The sequence below is a fragment of the Crinia signifera genome, chromosome 5, assembly GCF_055691185.1.
Source record: "Crinia signifera chromosome 5, ASM5569118v1, whole genome shotgun sequence".
NCBI lineage: Eukaryota > Metazoa > Chordata > Amphibia > Anura > Myobatrachidae > Crinia > Crinia signifera.
The window spans coordinates 61,830,761-61,846,273 of NC_139221.1; the positions used below are offsets into that span (position 1 = coordinate 61,830,761).

At 45.8% G+C, this 15,513-nt stretch overlaps 1 protein-coding gene across 1 annotated transcript in view; it reads right to left on the bottom strand.

Moving 5' to 3' along the window:
- ZNF704 (zinc finger protein 704) overlaps positions 1-15,285 on the bottom strand; it is a 73,817-nt gene extending 58,532 nt beyond the window's left edge. Inside the window, exon 1 of the mRNA XM_083187323.1 lies at positions 15,039-15,285. Coding sequence (XP_083043449.1) covers positions 15,039-15,272 — 234 coding nt within the window. The 5' untranslated portion in view covers positions 15,273-15,285. The remainder of the gene's footprint in view (positions 1-15,038) is intronic.
- Between the last annotated feature and the right edge of the window lie 228 nt (positions 15,286-15,513).

The following is a 15,513-nucleotide window of genomic DNA, read 5'->3' on the forward strand; positions in this document are numbered from 1 at the left end:
AAGCGTTTAATAAAAAGGCTTGCTTGGCAAATTTCACACCTATTTTGATAAATTCCTTGGCACTCAAAGGGTTAATAAAGAGCAGTTACTTGGCGCCACAAGTAGATTATGGGGTATGCGTACTAATGCTTCTAAAAATGAAAAGTGGTGATGTTGCCATATTCTGACAATCATAGAGAAATGATAGACAAAATCTGATTGGTTTCTATATCATGTCATGTTCTAGGGTTAAACAGTCTGCAAGGGGTGCTTGAGAGCCTCCGACATCTGTCCAGCTAAACCAAGTTGTCTGATTGATTGTCTCTTTGGCAAAGAGTTGAAAGTCATCTGTTACCAAATATAAATATATTCGGTACTTATGTAGTATCTGGGCTGCCGATTTTTTGATTGTATGCCTTAAGTTAAGGCATACAATCAGATGCGATGCGATGCGATATTGCATCGCATCGCATACGACCATGCGATGCGATGCGATGCGATGACCCGATTTTTCCATAGGATTCAATGTTAAAATGGACTGAGTCCATTTTAACATGGAATTCAATGGGAAAAAGGGGTCCTTTTCATACCCCTACTATCCAAGTGGGCATGGAGTTGGATATAAACCTGTGGCGAGCGTAGCGAGCCACCGAGCCCGAAGCGTGGCGAGCGAAGCGAGCCCCGCGAGGGGACGGTATTCTGTGTCCCCTCGCGGGGCTCGCTACGCTCGCCACGCTTCGGGCTCGGTGGCTCGCTACGCTCGCCACAGGTTTATATCCAACTCCATGCCCACTTGGATAGTAGGGGTATGAAAAGGACCCCTTTTCCCATTGAATTCTATGTTAAAATGGACAGAGTCCATTTTAACATTGAATCCTATGGAAAAATCGGGTCCATCGCATCGCATCGCATCGTATCGCATCGCATGCGATATGGTCGGGTGCGATGCGATGCGATGGACCCGATTTCAAAATCGGCAGCCCAGTTACTACATAAGTACCATATATTCTCTTACACTATTACATTCTGGTAAGGTGAGTATGCATAGATGCCAATGTACCGACGCCATAGCCCTAGCAGCATTATTACAATGTATGAGAAGAGATTTCTTTTGTCTGCTGTCATATCAGAACATGACATCAGCCAAACAGTTGGGCCTGTAGGGATAGGAGTATCAATGATCTCTTCCACCAAAACCATTACAATAGACCAGCAGAGATAAATAAGGAAACATTTCCACCAAATATGATCAAAAGAACCCTACATGGGGTGCCATTCAGCAGTTCCCACGGTGAACAACGGTATAGAGAAGAGTGCACGCATAAGTGTATCAGAAGTCATTAATGTCACGATGGACAGAATAATTGAAACAATGGGAAACCCTTTGTTGTAGATTAAACGAAAACAGTAGATATCCTGAACCCAGCTGAGAACTCCCTAAATGCTCACATACATGGGCAGAAACAAGGACAATGAGAGGAACAGTACTAGTACTAGTTTTAGGGTAGGAAAACCGTGATACTTCAGCTGCTGTGGACCCACATATCTCAGCACATCCTTTATGTGTAGTACCACAGCAGCTGGAGTGTCACTGGTTTGAAGCCGTCAATAATGAACCATTGGTGGTTTGCACCCATCGATGGCCATTGTTGTGGAGCAAAGCGGACTTCGCCAAGAGCCGGGCAGGGGAAGCCAGAAGTCGGCAGTTCCCATTTTGGTGGCCGCTGTTTGGATGAGAGAGCTCTCAGCCAATTAGTGGCTGCCTATTAATTTGTATGGTTTTTTTTTTTGCCCGCTGCCCGGCTCCCCCCGCCCACCTCTCTGAGTACTGAAGGGTTAATCAGCCATCTTGTCTTAATGTACTTCTAAGTTTCGTTTCTCCTGTACATTCTTAATGTGTTTCTGAGTTTCGTTTCTCCTTCACATTCTGTAAGTTTCTTTTCCTGCATGTCACGTGTTGCTACTTCCCCATTCTGTTTCAGTTTACTCTGTGTGGTGCACTTCCCAGATAACTGTATTTTTTGTGATTTGTTCGAAACTGCTGTATGTTATATTATGCCCCTATATGGTAACTTGTACTCACCCCTCCCTAGACACTGTACCCACCTACCTAAATGCCAGCCTATTAGCTTGTCAAGCCTACACCCTATGTATTGTTATAAATATGTGGTACATCCCCCATTAAAGCCAGAGTTGTACCCTGCATTACTTGGTCTCCGATTATTGATCATCTCTATACAGGGTCCCTCTCTCACGGAATTCTAAGGAGTCATCACATTGAGGTCTAACAGGTAAAGGAGGGATAACAATTTACAGTCCAACAGCTGGGGGCTGCGAGTCCGGGATTCAGAGTCTGTCCCCAGACTGACAGATGAGTAATCTCTCTGTCTTTGTGGGATTGCAGACAGTCTGAATCTGAACCCGTGTATCTCTGTTCCGGGAACAGAAGAACACTTTTACGAAGTCTGGGACTTCTGAAGTCAGGGACTTCACTTCAATGTGCGCACACAGATCTGGGATCTGAACATTGACATTTGTGTCTGGGACACATAGACAGGACCTGGGGTCCGATTTAGTGACCTCAATTTGATCACTCGTCTCCTTATGGCCATTCTTTTCTGTCTTCATTTATTGTATGTTTAAAACTGTCTGTTCTATTGAATATCCTTTGTGTGGTTGGTAAGTGAACACACAATTGATATCTGTATAACCATTGTAAGTGCGGTTGGTAAGTTCACGCACAATAACATCAGGAAAATATTGTTTACTGTATGCCAACAGACTAGCGGTCTTGATGCTTCCTTACCTCTAAGGATAACGCTACGTGAGGCTTCATATACAGTATTCACATAACAACAAGACTCTGTCCACCGTCACGTAGACGGTCTGTTGTTTCACTAACATTTTGTACTTTTATATTAATGGGATGTACTTAGAGGAAATATAGTTCATATAATATTCAGATAAAGACCAACCCTCACAGTCTGCTGCCACAGGTCCCGACCTGCCTGACTGAGACGGCGCCCCTGGTCTGAGTATTAAGAACTTTCCACGCTCCCATTCACAGTCAGAAATATTGATACACAATCATACCCCGACATGGGTGGAAATAATAGTAAGAATAAAACAGTCTATCCACCCCCATTACCTAGTGAAACATGTAAGGAATATGTAGCCCGTAATTCACCCACAGATTATTTTTTAATCAATCCTTGGGTAGATAATTTATCAGGTTGGACAGAAGCCGTAAGTCCAAACCCCTTCCCACGTGATGGCTCGAATTACCCTTTTTACATGGACATGGTAAAAGGTCTTTGTCTAGAGGATAAAGAAGCCTGGCCATATTATACAGGAGATCCCAAATGGGATATGAAATATATGCGTGCAGGAGGAGAACAATGGCTTACTATTGCTCCCTTCTGGCATGACACAAACCTGTCTAAGAAACAAAGGAAAATTAAAGCCGTCACCACTAAACTCCACAATATTGAAGAAGTTAGATATAACAAATCACTAAAAATCCTGTCACCTCCACCTTACAGTCCAGTATATCCTTCCCTCACGGATACAGAACTGATGGCCGTGGGTCACCATGTTCTACATCCTACCGCACCTCCACCCAAACCAGATCTTAGTTTAAAGGATAAAAAGGAAACTAATACGGAGGATATGCCTCTATTAGAAGGAGAAGAGAAAGAACCTTTAACAAAAGGCACCAGAGTACATGCAGACAAATCACTAGTTACTACACAACTTGGCCCGAAGACAACAAAATCTGGTGCCACCTATGATGGCACAACAACTCAATACTGTCCCTTCATGACAATTGGTGACCAATTACTTGTTAAACCAATTGACATAGAAGACCTAAATAGGATCATTAAACACTGCCCAAAACCCTCTGTAACCGCGGCAGGAACCATTGCCTATCTGAAGAAAGCATGTGTAGGCAGAAATTACACCCATGATGACATAAAACTGATTGTTGATAATGTAATCGACCATCACCATGCATGGGATTGGAATAAGATCAAAAGTTTCAAAAACATTACAACCACGGTAGGAACAGCAAACTACCCCTTAAATAATTCAGAAGGAATAGCCACAATGTGGAAAGAAATAGAAGCAGGAATGACCAAGGTCTTCAAAATGAGGTCCTCATTGCCTGTCGCAGTGGCGTGCAAACAAAAACCCACTGAATCAGTCACTGAATTTTGGAAGAGATTTAAAAGATGCTGGACTGAGGAAGCGGGACTATTTCTTGAAATATTCCCTTTACTCATTTCCACCTTTATCAATAACCTACACCCCTCCATTTCCACGCCAGTTAAACAAAGTGTCTCTTCCTGGACTTCAGACACCCTCCAGGAATTTGAGACCCATTTGTATGAAAAGGAGGCAGCTGGATGTTTTGACATGAAAAAGACAATTGTCACAACACACAGTTATCAACAAGACAACAGGGGCCCACCAAATAGACAGAGTAGGGCACCCCAATATGGTCAAAGGAAACCCTTCAGACCATCACAAGGCCCACCACACCAACATCATCGGGCCCCTCCTTACAACAGAGATAATAACACTGGCGCAATAGCAAAACAAACAACATGTTACAATTGTGGCCAAGATACACACTGGGCTAGGGAATGCCCATTCCCACCCCAAAGACCACAACAACCATATCGACCTCCACAAGGCCCACACAGGTCTCAACAACCATCTTTCACACAAGGGCCACCTAGAGCAGCCCGTGGCCCCACACCCGTTCAAGAACATGTACGTTTTAGGGTTGACTGGTCCGACCCCACCCTGTGACGGGGCCCGGAGGAGGGTATCCTATCTTTTGTCCAATTTACCACCCACTGGGAAGATGCACCCCTTGTCACATTATATGTGAATGGGAAGAAACTACCTTTTCTGGTAGATAGCGGTGCCACAACCAGTGTCCTGTGTTCCTTACACTATGATGGTGAATTACAAAAGACTACTCCTTCAATGGGAATCAACGGGATACCCACTGACACTTACCTGACTGACGAACTGACCATACAATCTGTAAACGGACGTTATTTAGGTGAACATCAATTCAGGGTCATCGCAGAATGCCCTGTCAACTTATTGGGAAGGGACCTTTTCAATAAATTCCGCATCTCCATCACACCTTCATCCAAGGGAAGTGGACTTCACGTCACTTCACCACACTTCTTAATGTCCCAAGACTCACTTAACACTTCAATTGACAAAATCAACGCAGGAATCTGGGCCAACGGTCCCTATGACACAGGCTTCATACCCTGTACGCCATACAAAGCCAAACTCAAACCAGATTCAAGTCAAGTGTACATCAAACAGTACCCACTCTCACCAGAGAAAATTGAAGGTCTTAGACCAATGGTACATGAATTCCTTGAACAAGGCATACTGAGATATGTAATCTCACCATACTGCACACCCATTAACCCTGTTGCCAAGGCTGATGGAAGCATTAGATTTGTACAGGACTTGAGGAAGGTAAATGACCTCATAGTCCCAATTGCACCCATAGTGCCAGACATAAACACACTCATTTCAGCCATCCCTGCAGATGCAGCCTTTTTCTCCGTTGTGGATTTGAAAAACGCATTTTTTAGCATTCCGATCGATGCAGAGACCCAATTACTTTTTGCTTTTTCTTTTGAAGGTAGACAACTCACCTGGTGCCGTCTACCCCAAGGCTATATTGACTCCCCAGTAGTCTATAGCATAGTCCTCCAAGCCACATTGGCTCCATGGCACCCCCCCCCCATAGTTCTGTCCTGCTACAGTATGCAGATGATCTGCTACTCTGTAGTCCAACGGAGGAGGCCAGCCGGGAGGATGGTATATCACTGTTAAACTGGTTATGTGAATGTGGACACAAGGTGTCCAAAACAAAAATGCAATGGTGTCAAAAGCATGTCAATTACTTGGGTTTTGTGCTCTCTGAGGGAGAAAGGAAAATCAGCCCACAACGCATACAGTCTGTACTGGGCCTGGTCACCCCAGCTACCCAGAAGGATATGCTGTCTTTCTTGGGTATGGTAAATTACTGCAGACAGTGGATTTCTGATTGTTCCTATTACGATAATATCTTGAGACAATGCACACTCAAAGACAAACCCAAAGTCATACAATGGTCAAATGAAATGTTTTCTGCATATGAAAAGCTCAAAGCAATGTTAGTTAAAAGCCCCGCGCTTGGTCTCCCCAACTATGTTTTGCCATTTCACCTGTTTGCAAGGGACACCTGTAAAACTATGGCGGGTGTGCTCACCCAAGTTCATGGAGGCAAAATGCGACCCGTCGCATTCTTTTCAAAGGTAATGCCGGTCACTGTACAAGGAATGCCTGCTTGTCTTCGAGCACTGGCTGCCTGTGCAATGGTTGTTGAAATGGCTGCCGCACTCACTTTAGGACACAGTACCGTTCTTCATACTACACATAACGTACTGTCCATCCTCAAAGGCTTACATACACAACACATGTCAGCCCAAAGACTCAGTGGTTACGAGGTACTCCTACTAGGTAACCCATCACTCATTATCAAGTACGCAACAAATTCAGAGGGACCGGTGCCCATACTCAATGCCCTTTTAGGCTTAAAAGGACCTGACGACGAGGCACCTCCTCCACATGACTGTTCTCTGACAATTGACTCAGAAACTTCACCCAGAAGTGACATGTCGACTGTGCCCATACCTGACGCCGACATAATTTTTGTTGACGGATCTTGCAGTCGACCAAATGACAACACGTACCAGGCAGGCTACGCAGTAGTTAAACTTCCTCAAACTGTTCTTGAAGCAAAAGCAGTTCCTCTACAATCAGCACAAGCTGCTGAACTAATTGCTCTCACAAGAGCATGCCACCTATACACTGCAAAGCCTGTCACTATTTACACAGACTCCAAATATGCCTATGGCGTTGTCCACGACCATGGTATGATTTGGCAGCGTCGAGGCTTCACAGGCGCTGATGGAAAAGGCATATCACATGCCCAATTAATCACTGATCTCCTACATGCAATCACACTGCCTTCACACATTGCCATCCTCCACTGCAAAGCACACACCGGAGGAAAGGATGATATCTCGCGGGGCAATGCCCTTGCTGACACTGCTGCAAAACAGGCTGCTACCACATCCACATACAATCTCACACTGGCCGTAATCTCGCCACCATCCTTAGATGACACATACTTACTTACGGAATTACAGGCGGCTGCCTCTAACTCTGATTTATCAGATTGGACATATCCAATTCTGCAGAAGAATCCACGGACTGGATTAATCTGCAAAGAGGGGAAACCGTGTATCCCCCAAACAAGTGCTTCACTGTTCATAGCACACTACCACGGAGTAGGTCACCACAGTAAAGTCACGACAACACTGCTCCTCACCAATGATTTTTACATCACAAATGCAAAAGAACTTGTAAACCAATATGTTAGCAGATGTATTGTGTGTCTTAGAAACAACCCAAACAACCCCAACAAAGCAAGACACCAGCATCTTGAATACCCAACCACCCCGTTTACTCACCTGCAGATAGATTTTACCCATATACCAGGTACAGGAAAACAAGAATACGCTTTGGTCATAGTTGATATGTTCTCGCGATGGCCAGAAGCATTTCCAACAAAGTCCGAAGACGCAAAAACAGTTGCCCGCATTCTCACGCAGGAGATCATTCCGCGATGGGGATGCCCACTACAAATCAATAGCGATAAAGGATCAGCCTTTACTGCAAAAGTCACTGAAGCTTTAGTTAAAGCCTTGCAAATCCAATGGAAATTCCACATTCCCTACCATCCCCAGAGCTCAGGTATCGTGGAACGAATGAATAGGACTTTAAAGGATAAATTGAGAAAAGCAACAGGCGGCACCTTCAGCAAATGGAAGGCAGTCCTTCCCATCATACTGGCTGAAATTAGAATGACGCCACAAAAGACTCTAGGTTACTCCCCCTTCGAAGTGCTAATGGGCAGACCCTTCCCCACGCCCTGGGCAAAGAAACCATTAGTCATAGCGGAAGGGGACTTAGAAGTAATAAGAGAAGAATACATAAGATCCCTAATACAGAAACTAGATGAGATTGAACAAAATGTTATCTTTAAAAATCCTTCTCATCCACAGATACCCACTCACCCATTCAGGGTTGGAGACAAGGTCGTTGTGAAGATCCTGCCAAGGAACAAGAACCCCGGAGACTTCGCATACGGACCAGAGACAGAAGTGGTCGCTGTCACAAGAACGGCTGTTCTTACAGACGAGGGACCAACGTGGATCCACGCATCCAGAGTAAAGAAAATCCCAACTTCAGCTGCTATCGACACAGAGGTCGACACCGATTCAGAGATTGACACAGGCCGGACCAGCGAGGTACTAACGAGGGTAGACAACCCTGACCTCCACCCTGGAGAAGAACTGCCGGTTGGAGACACCGAGGACGAGGAATTACAAACTCCTGAAGCCGAGGGGGACTTTGAGAGAAATGATTCCCCCCACTTTAGCCCTAGTGACTCTGCTAGGTCTTGCAGTATATATACCCCTTAAAGCTGAAGTAAATATAACTCGAGATGACGAACTGTTAACCCTATGGTATAATTCATCTAATACCCATGTTGCCACATTTGTGCTTGACTATTTCCAATTCCCAAAACTAGCTAAAAAGAGAGAAAAAATCGATCTAGCCATGCGATTCGATCAAGTACCAAAGTCCAACTTAAGGCCCGAAGTTATTTATATCTGTGTAACAAGTGATTACTGGGGACACAACTGCGATTATTGGGGGGCGGCAGCTTGGAATTCAGGGAACAAGTGGAACTACCGCCCCACCGAGGCCCTGAACAGGAAAGACAAACATAACAGGGCCCTCATAGACAGAATGACTATCTCTAGGCCCACCACCAGCTGCACCTCCTCTAACGCAGACCGACCCCGCGGGTACTGGAAACCTAAGACCCTCAAGCCCTGCCAGTTTACGATAAATATAGAAAACCCCAGCCCCCAAGACAGCGGCCTGTACGTATTTGGACTTCACTTCCCCCGAGGCCTAGTCCCTAGCCCCCGGCAAACCTTCTACCTAAAGGATATGTATAATGATAAAAACTATGTCCCCAGTGCACAGAGGGGAAGGGATGACACAGGTAAGCCTCTTATGCCACACTTAGTTAAGTTCAAAGACATGTTAGCTATCAACAACCCCACTTATGAAGATACTATAGCTATGGAAACTGGATTCTCAGATGTTAATTTTTGGTTAGAATGGATGAAATATAATGCCCATAAAAGTAATAATACTGATTGTTATGTATGTGCTAAATCCAGACCTCATCTAGGTACTGTCCCCCTGAATATACCAGAATCAGAGGATAAATGCTTTTTTACCTTGTACACTGATAATAAGACATTAGATAATGAATGTGAGTCATGGAAAAGGAATTATCCCATTTTGTCTAAACACACCAACCCAGGTAACGCTATCACCATCTACCCAGGTAATTACACTTGTTATTACTCAAATATCACCAATGGAGCTGATTTGAAAGTATTTCCTGAAGGATTCTGTGCCACTCGCAGATTCTTTGCCCTACCCATTATGAAAAAGTCCCTTGGTGATATTTATTTTATCTGTGGTGATATGAAAATTAGAACCAGACTCGAAAACACATGGAAAGGAGAATGTGCCCTGGCTAAAGTAATTATGCCTATCCACATTCTACCCTCCAGCATTGAAATACCCACACCTGCACCCACAACAAAACCACTAGACATTATTAGAAGTAAAAGAGAAACACCTAAGGAAAGTTTTGATCCTCATGTATACATAGATACTATTGGTGTCCCAAGAGGGGTCCCAGATGAGTTCAAAGCACGAAACGAAGTTGCTGCCGGCTTTGAATCACTGATACCCATTGTGACAATCAATAAAAATGTAGCATGGATAAATTATATGTATTATAATCAGCAGAGATTTGTTAATGATACCCGAGATGCTTTGAAAGGTATAGCTGAACAATTAGAGGCCACCTCCCAGATGACATTCCAAAATCGAATGGCTTTAGATATGATTCTTGCTGAAAAAGGAGGAACTTGTGTGTATATTAATAAAGTAACAGGATGCTGTACGTACATACCTGACAACACAGGTCCCAACGGTAAAATCACTTTAGCTATTAAAAAGTTAGAAGATCTATCCATCGAACTCAAGAAGAACTCAGGTGTCACCGACCCCTGGAGTGCTTGGTTTGGATGGATGAACAATTGGAAACATGCCTTAGCTCAGCTAGGCATTTTCCTACTTGTAGTACTGATATTATTTATGATTATTGCTTATTGTGTTTTCCCCCTGTGCAAGAAGATTGGGGCAAAATACCTAGACAATGCTACACCTGTTATGTATACTGATTTGTCTGCCAAGACCCCTTCCCCAGAAGATTACGCTGCTTATGTCACACAGCAACGCCAGAAGAGGGAAGCCGTTTATAAGAATCAGATAGTCTGAGAGACTATGATTCTAAGAGGGGATTGAAGGGTTAATCAGCCATCTTGTCTTAATGTACTTCTAAGTTTCGTTTCTCCTGTACATTCTTAATGTGTTTCTGAGTTTCGTTTCTCCTTCACATTCTGTAAGTTTCTTTTCCTGCATGTCACGTGTTGCTACTTCCCCATTCTGTTTCAGTTTACTCTGTGTGGTGCACTTCCCAGATAACTGTATTTTTTGTGATTTGTTCGAAACTGCTGTATGTTATATTATGCCCCTATATGGTAACTTGTACTCACCCCTCCCTAGACACTGTACCCACCTACCTAAATGCCAGCCTATTAGCTTGTCAAGCCTACACCCTATGTATTGTTATAAATATGTGGTACATCCCCCATTAAAGCCAGAGTTGTACCCTGCATTACTTGGTCTCCGATTATTGATCATCTCTATACAGGGTCCCTCTCTCACGGAATTCTAAGGAGTCATCACATTGAGGTCTAACAGGTAAAGGAGGGATAACAATTTACAGTCCAACAAGTACCCCCGCTGCCTCCCAGCGTCACTTTGCCCAGCTCTGGGCTGCATGGAACCGGGACAAGGGATCTACAGCAAAAAGATAGACAACCATTAGGTCGACACCATTAGTTCAACAAGCAAAAAGGTCGACATGTAAAAAGGTTGACATGCAAAATGGTCGACATGCAAAAAGGTCCACATGAAAAAAGGTGGGCATGCAAAAAGGTCGACACTACCATTAGGTCGACAGTGTCTAGGTTGACAGTCAAAGGGTCGACGTGGTTTTTCACTGGTTTTTTTTTTTGCCCAAATGTCGACACAGTCGACATGGACACAGTTTGAAGTGAACCGCAGTCCCTCGCATCACTCGCTTCGCTCGCAATGCTTCAGGCACGGTGCCTCTCTGCGTTTGGCACACTATTTTATTCTCACACCTCGCCCTAGTGTATGGTAGGGAAATACCACCTGTCGGCACATGTCGGCTCAAAAAACAGTGAAAAAACCCATATCGACCTTTTGACTGTCGACCTAGATGCTGACGACCTAATGGCAGCGTCGAGCTTTCTACGTGTCGACCTTTTTGCATGTCGACCATTTTGCATGTCGACCTTTTTACATGTCGAACTAATGGTGTCGACCTAATCGTTGTTTATCTTTTTGCTGTAGACAAATAGTCCGGATCCTGGCAGCACATCGGGTCGGATGGGATGTCAACGACATGAGATTTGGTCCAATTTATTTGCCCGATCTGTTGAAATCGGGTCAAATCGGACCAAATTTCACTAGTGTATGTAGGCCTTTTGACACTCTATGGGCGAGATGTATCAAATGGAAAATGCGGTAAAACCCCGGTTTTACCGCATTTTCCAATGTATCAAAAATGATACCGCACTGAAGGGTATCGCCACCTTTGGGTGGCGATACCCTATAGAAGCCTATGGGCTTCTTTTCGCCGGCCGCCGACGCAAACCCGCCGCCTCGCCGACCCCCCCTCTGGCTTACCTTCCTGAAGGGTCCTCCTGGACCCTGGAAGGTAAGCCCTGCCTCCCCCTAGTGAAGCAGCCGGACATCCTTCCGGCTGCAGGGGGGAGGAGGAAGCGCCGGGGACAGCATGCATAGCTGTCCCCGGTGTGAGAGGAGAGCCAGGCTGCAGGGAGGTGACGGAGACCCCCCGCACACCGGTGTACAGGTATCGCGGGAGGCCTCCGTCACCGCACCGCGATGCCAGCCGCATATGTTAGTACATATGCGGCAGCATCGTGGCGGGGGGGCGGCGAAGGGCGGCAATGTATTTTAATACATCCCGCCCTATAACTTTGTATATATACTCCAAGTGCTCCCCTAGCAACCGAGCAGCCCGTAACTCCCTTCACTCACTCACTCCTTCCCTGCACTGAAGAGATGCAGTGATCTCCGACTCCCCCCTCCCCTCTGCCTGCGTGACATTGCCACCCATGAGAGGGATAGCGGGACAGTCTCCATGAGAGGGATAGCGGGACAGTCTCCAAATAGAAGGACTGTCCCGCTGTAATTGGGACAGATGGGAGTTATGGTGTTTTGCTGTTGACAGATTTTATATCATCCAGTAGAATTTGGGAATAAAATGAGGCCTACAGTAGTAGTTAGAGTGGGACTCTTATGGGCAGATCATGTTTACGTTGATGGGTTAAAGGAACAGTATGTGTCCCAAAAAGGCTTGTGCTGACCTTTTGGGTCCCATGACCTGAACTTGAACCTCAGTGTTAGAGATCCAGCATATGAGGTCACCTGGTTGAGGTTGATGGACCCATATTATAGGCCAGCTGCGCGCATAGCGCTAGTTATTTTCTATTCACTGCAGGGACCCCGCCGGCCGCCGCCAGCTTTGTACACAATGACAGCACCGCAGGTTCCCCCGCGGCATGGACACCCCTGCCCGCTCCAGCACTGCAGGGACGCTGGTGCCGCAAGTTTTTTACACAGTTCGCTAACCCTCCATGCTGGGGGTGAGGGGTGAACTGCCGCCCTCCAGGTGCCGGCGCCCTAGGCAAATGCCTAGAGCTGCCTAGTGGTGGCGCCGGCCCTGCAGGCACCACCTGAACATATGATGCTAACTTGTGGGTACTCGAGGAGGGGGCAGGGCAAAAAAGATGGCATCATTGTAGCCCCACCCCCCTCCACGAGGACCCAAATTTTTATCTGGGTATCCTGAAAGCAGGTGGGATACCGGAAAAGCGCCCACACAAACAGCATTGTAATAGTGACATCACCATGGATATCTCCTGCTGAAGACAATAAAGCAGGGGTGACTGGGCATAGCGCTACCAGTACCTAGAACACTATTTGTTCAAATTTAGACACTGTGGTCAATCCAATTAGTGGGCACACTTTCCCACAACCGGAATTCGCACAAAAGTGCTTGCTGACTCATAGGGAAAAAGGAACAATTTTGTGCAAATTCGGACTCCGAAGGGTACAAGTTCAGGTACCATTGTTGCCGTTGAAGCATTGCGGCAATAGCACACCACACGCTTCGTCGTTAATAGGATCGGCCCTTATGTTTGTTATAAAAACAGCCTTACTTTTGATACCTGTTATTGTGTTGAACATATATTCAAATCGCTAAATCTAAGAGACCTCCTCAGGTGAATCCTGGGTGTTTTCTTTTTGTTCCATCTGTAAAAGTAATTACGTAAAAACAAAACAAAAAAATCACAAGAATTATATTTTGTGATGCGGCTGCACTATAAAACCAAGCAAAATACACATTTACCAGTCTCCATTACTGTAAAAAGCTCCTGGGTAGATCTAAAAATGAAATAAAATGCCAGCGGGCAACCTGGCACCAAAACATTCCACAATACTGAGCATTCGGAAACACTGATCTACCAAATGGTTCTAAAGTAAAATTACCCAAGACCGAAAAAAATCCTGGAATTAAAGGTTTTTAAAAAATAAAAAATTTATGTGAAGTACAGAAGAGCGAATCTAAATGAATCATCTTCCTATTACTAATGTGACATGGGCATACTCTGCTACAATGGTGTTTTTGTAGTGTATGTGGACAGCCAATATTATGCACCCTGACCCTGTCCCAGAGGGGTCTTCAGTTACTGGGACAATTGCCCACTGGGTGATCCTACAGTACAGTTCAGTTTATGACTTTCTGTCGCTCTGAGTAAAGTGTATGACAGAGAGAAAAACATGTTGCACCATTTCTTTGTTTAAGCAGCGACCACATCCAACAATGTGCTCAGTAACTGACAGTAACACAAGCTGTTTTCCTAGGAGTGTGTGTGTGTCACTCCCCCACCACCACTGTATACTCTGCTACAATGCACACTGTCACACAGCACACATCCAGTTTTGTTATTACATCAGGTCACACTGGAGGAAGAATATACATGGATCATGAAGTGCATGTGATAAATGAGTGAGGTTGGTGTCATCTTGTTTTCCTTTTTATGATCAGATTGCAAAAAAAAAAAAAAAAAGTATTTCCTACTATAGCATCGCAGCTCAGCAGCAAGCCTTTGTTACATCAGCACCATGCCAGAGAGGTGACTCCCAAGGGTGCTGCTGTCACACAAAGATCCACAAATTGGGGGTACACATACAAAGCACTATCAGTGTGACTCCCAAATGCGCTATAAAGAGGGGGAGAAGGTGGATTAACAGCCCAAATGACAGGAGTGAGGGACACATGTTGTTCTATCTACAGAAGGGGGTGTGTGCGCTCATTGTGCTGCTGCTGCTGCTGCTGCTGCTGCTGCATGCATGGATGGCTGGGTATCATTGGCATGATATATACAGCTTATTATTGCATGTGATGCCCCTCTGATGAATGGGCACCAGCAGCACAAAGAGTCATTAGCTTGGGCAGCACACATATAAGACTGGGGAGAGGAGTGAGAGCAGCAGTGTCATGTGAACTAGTTTCCTTTGTTACACCATGGTACAGAGAGAAACAAGCTGGATGCTGCAGCACATGGCTACCCCGTGCACGCCCACTCCGAGCTGCTGCACCCCGGCATGCATTCCCCCAGCCTGGCACCCACCTTGGAGGGGCACCTCGCAGATCTGGGACATGGGAGCCTCTGGGCATCCTTCTCCACCACCTCTAGCTCCTCTTCTTCCTCCTCTTTCTTGACACGTCCGTCCGCAGTCACTGACCCAATGCCCAGCCCGGCTGCCCGTGCCCATTGCATGGCACACTTCGGGGCAACCTCTGCTGCTGTGCCCACCTTACTGCCGAGGACGGAGCGCTTGCTGCTCAGGCGGCGAGGCTGCATGTTCTTCCCCGGGACTGTCCTGTGTCTCCTCCCCCTCAGGTCCTGGGAGCTGTCATTTTCAGCACCTCCCAGTGTACACCCATCTCCCCCCCATACAGCTTCTTCTCATACAGCCCCCACATCCTCACCAGAAGGGCAGGGGGTGGGGGTATCCTGGGATGCAACTGCAAGGGAAAGGGGGGCGTGGCACTCACGGGGGGCTTCTGGAGTCAAGGGGTTCTGCATATTGGGGGGCACGGGG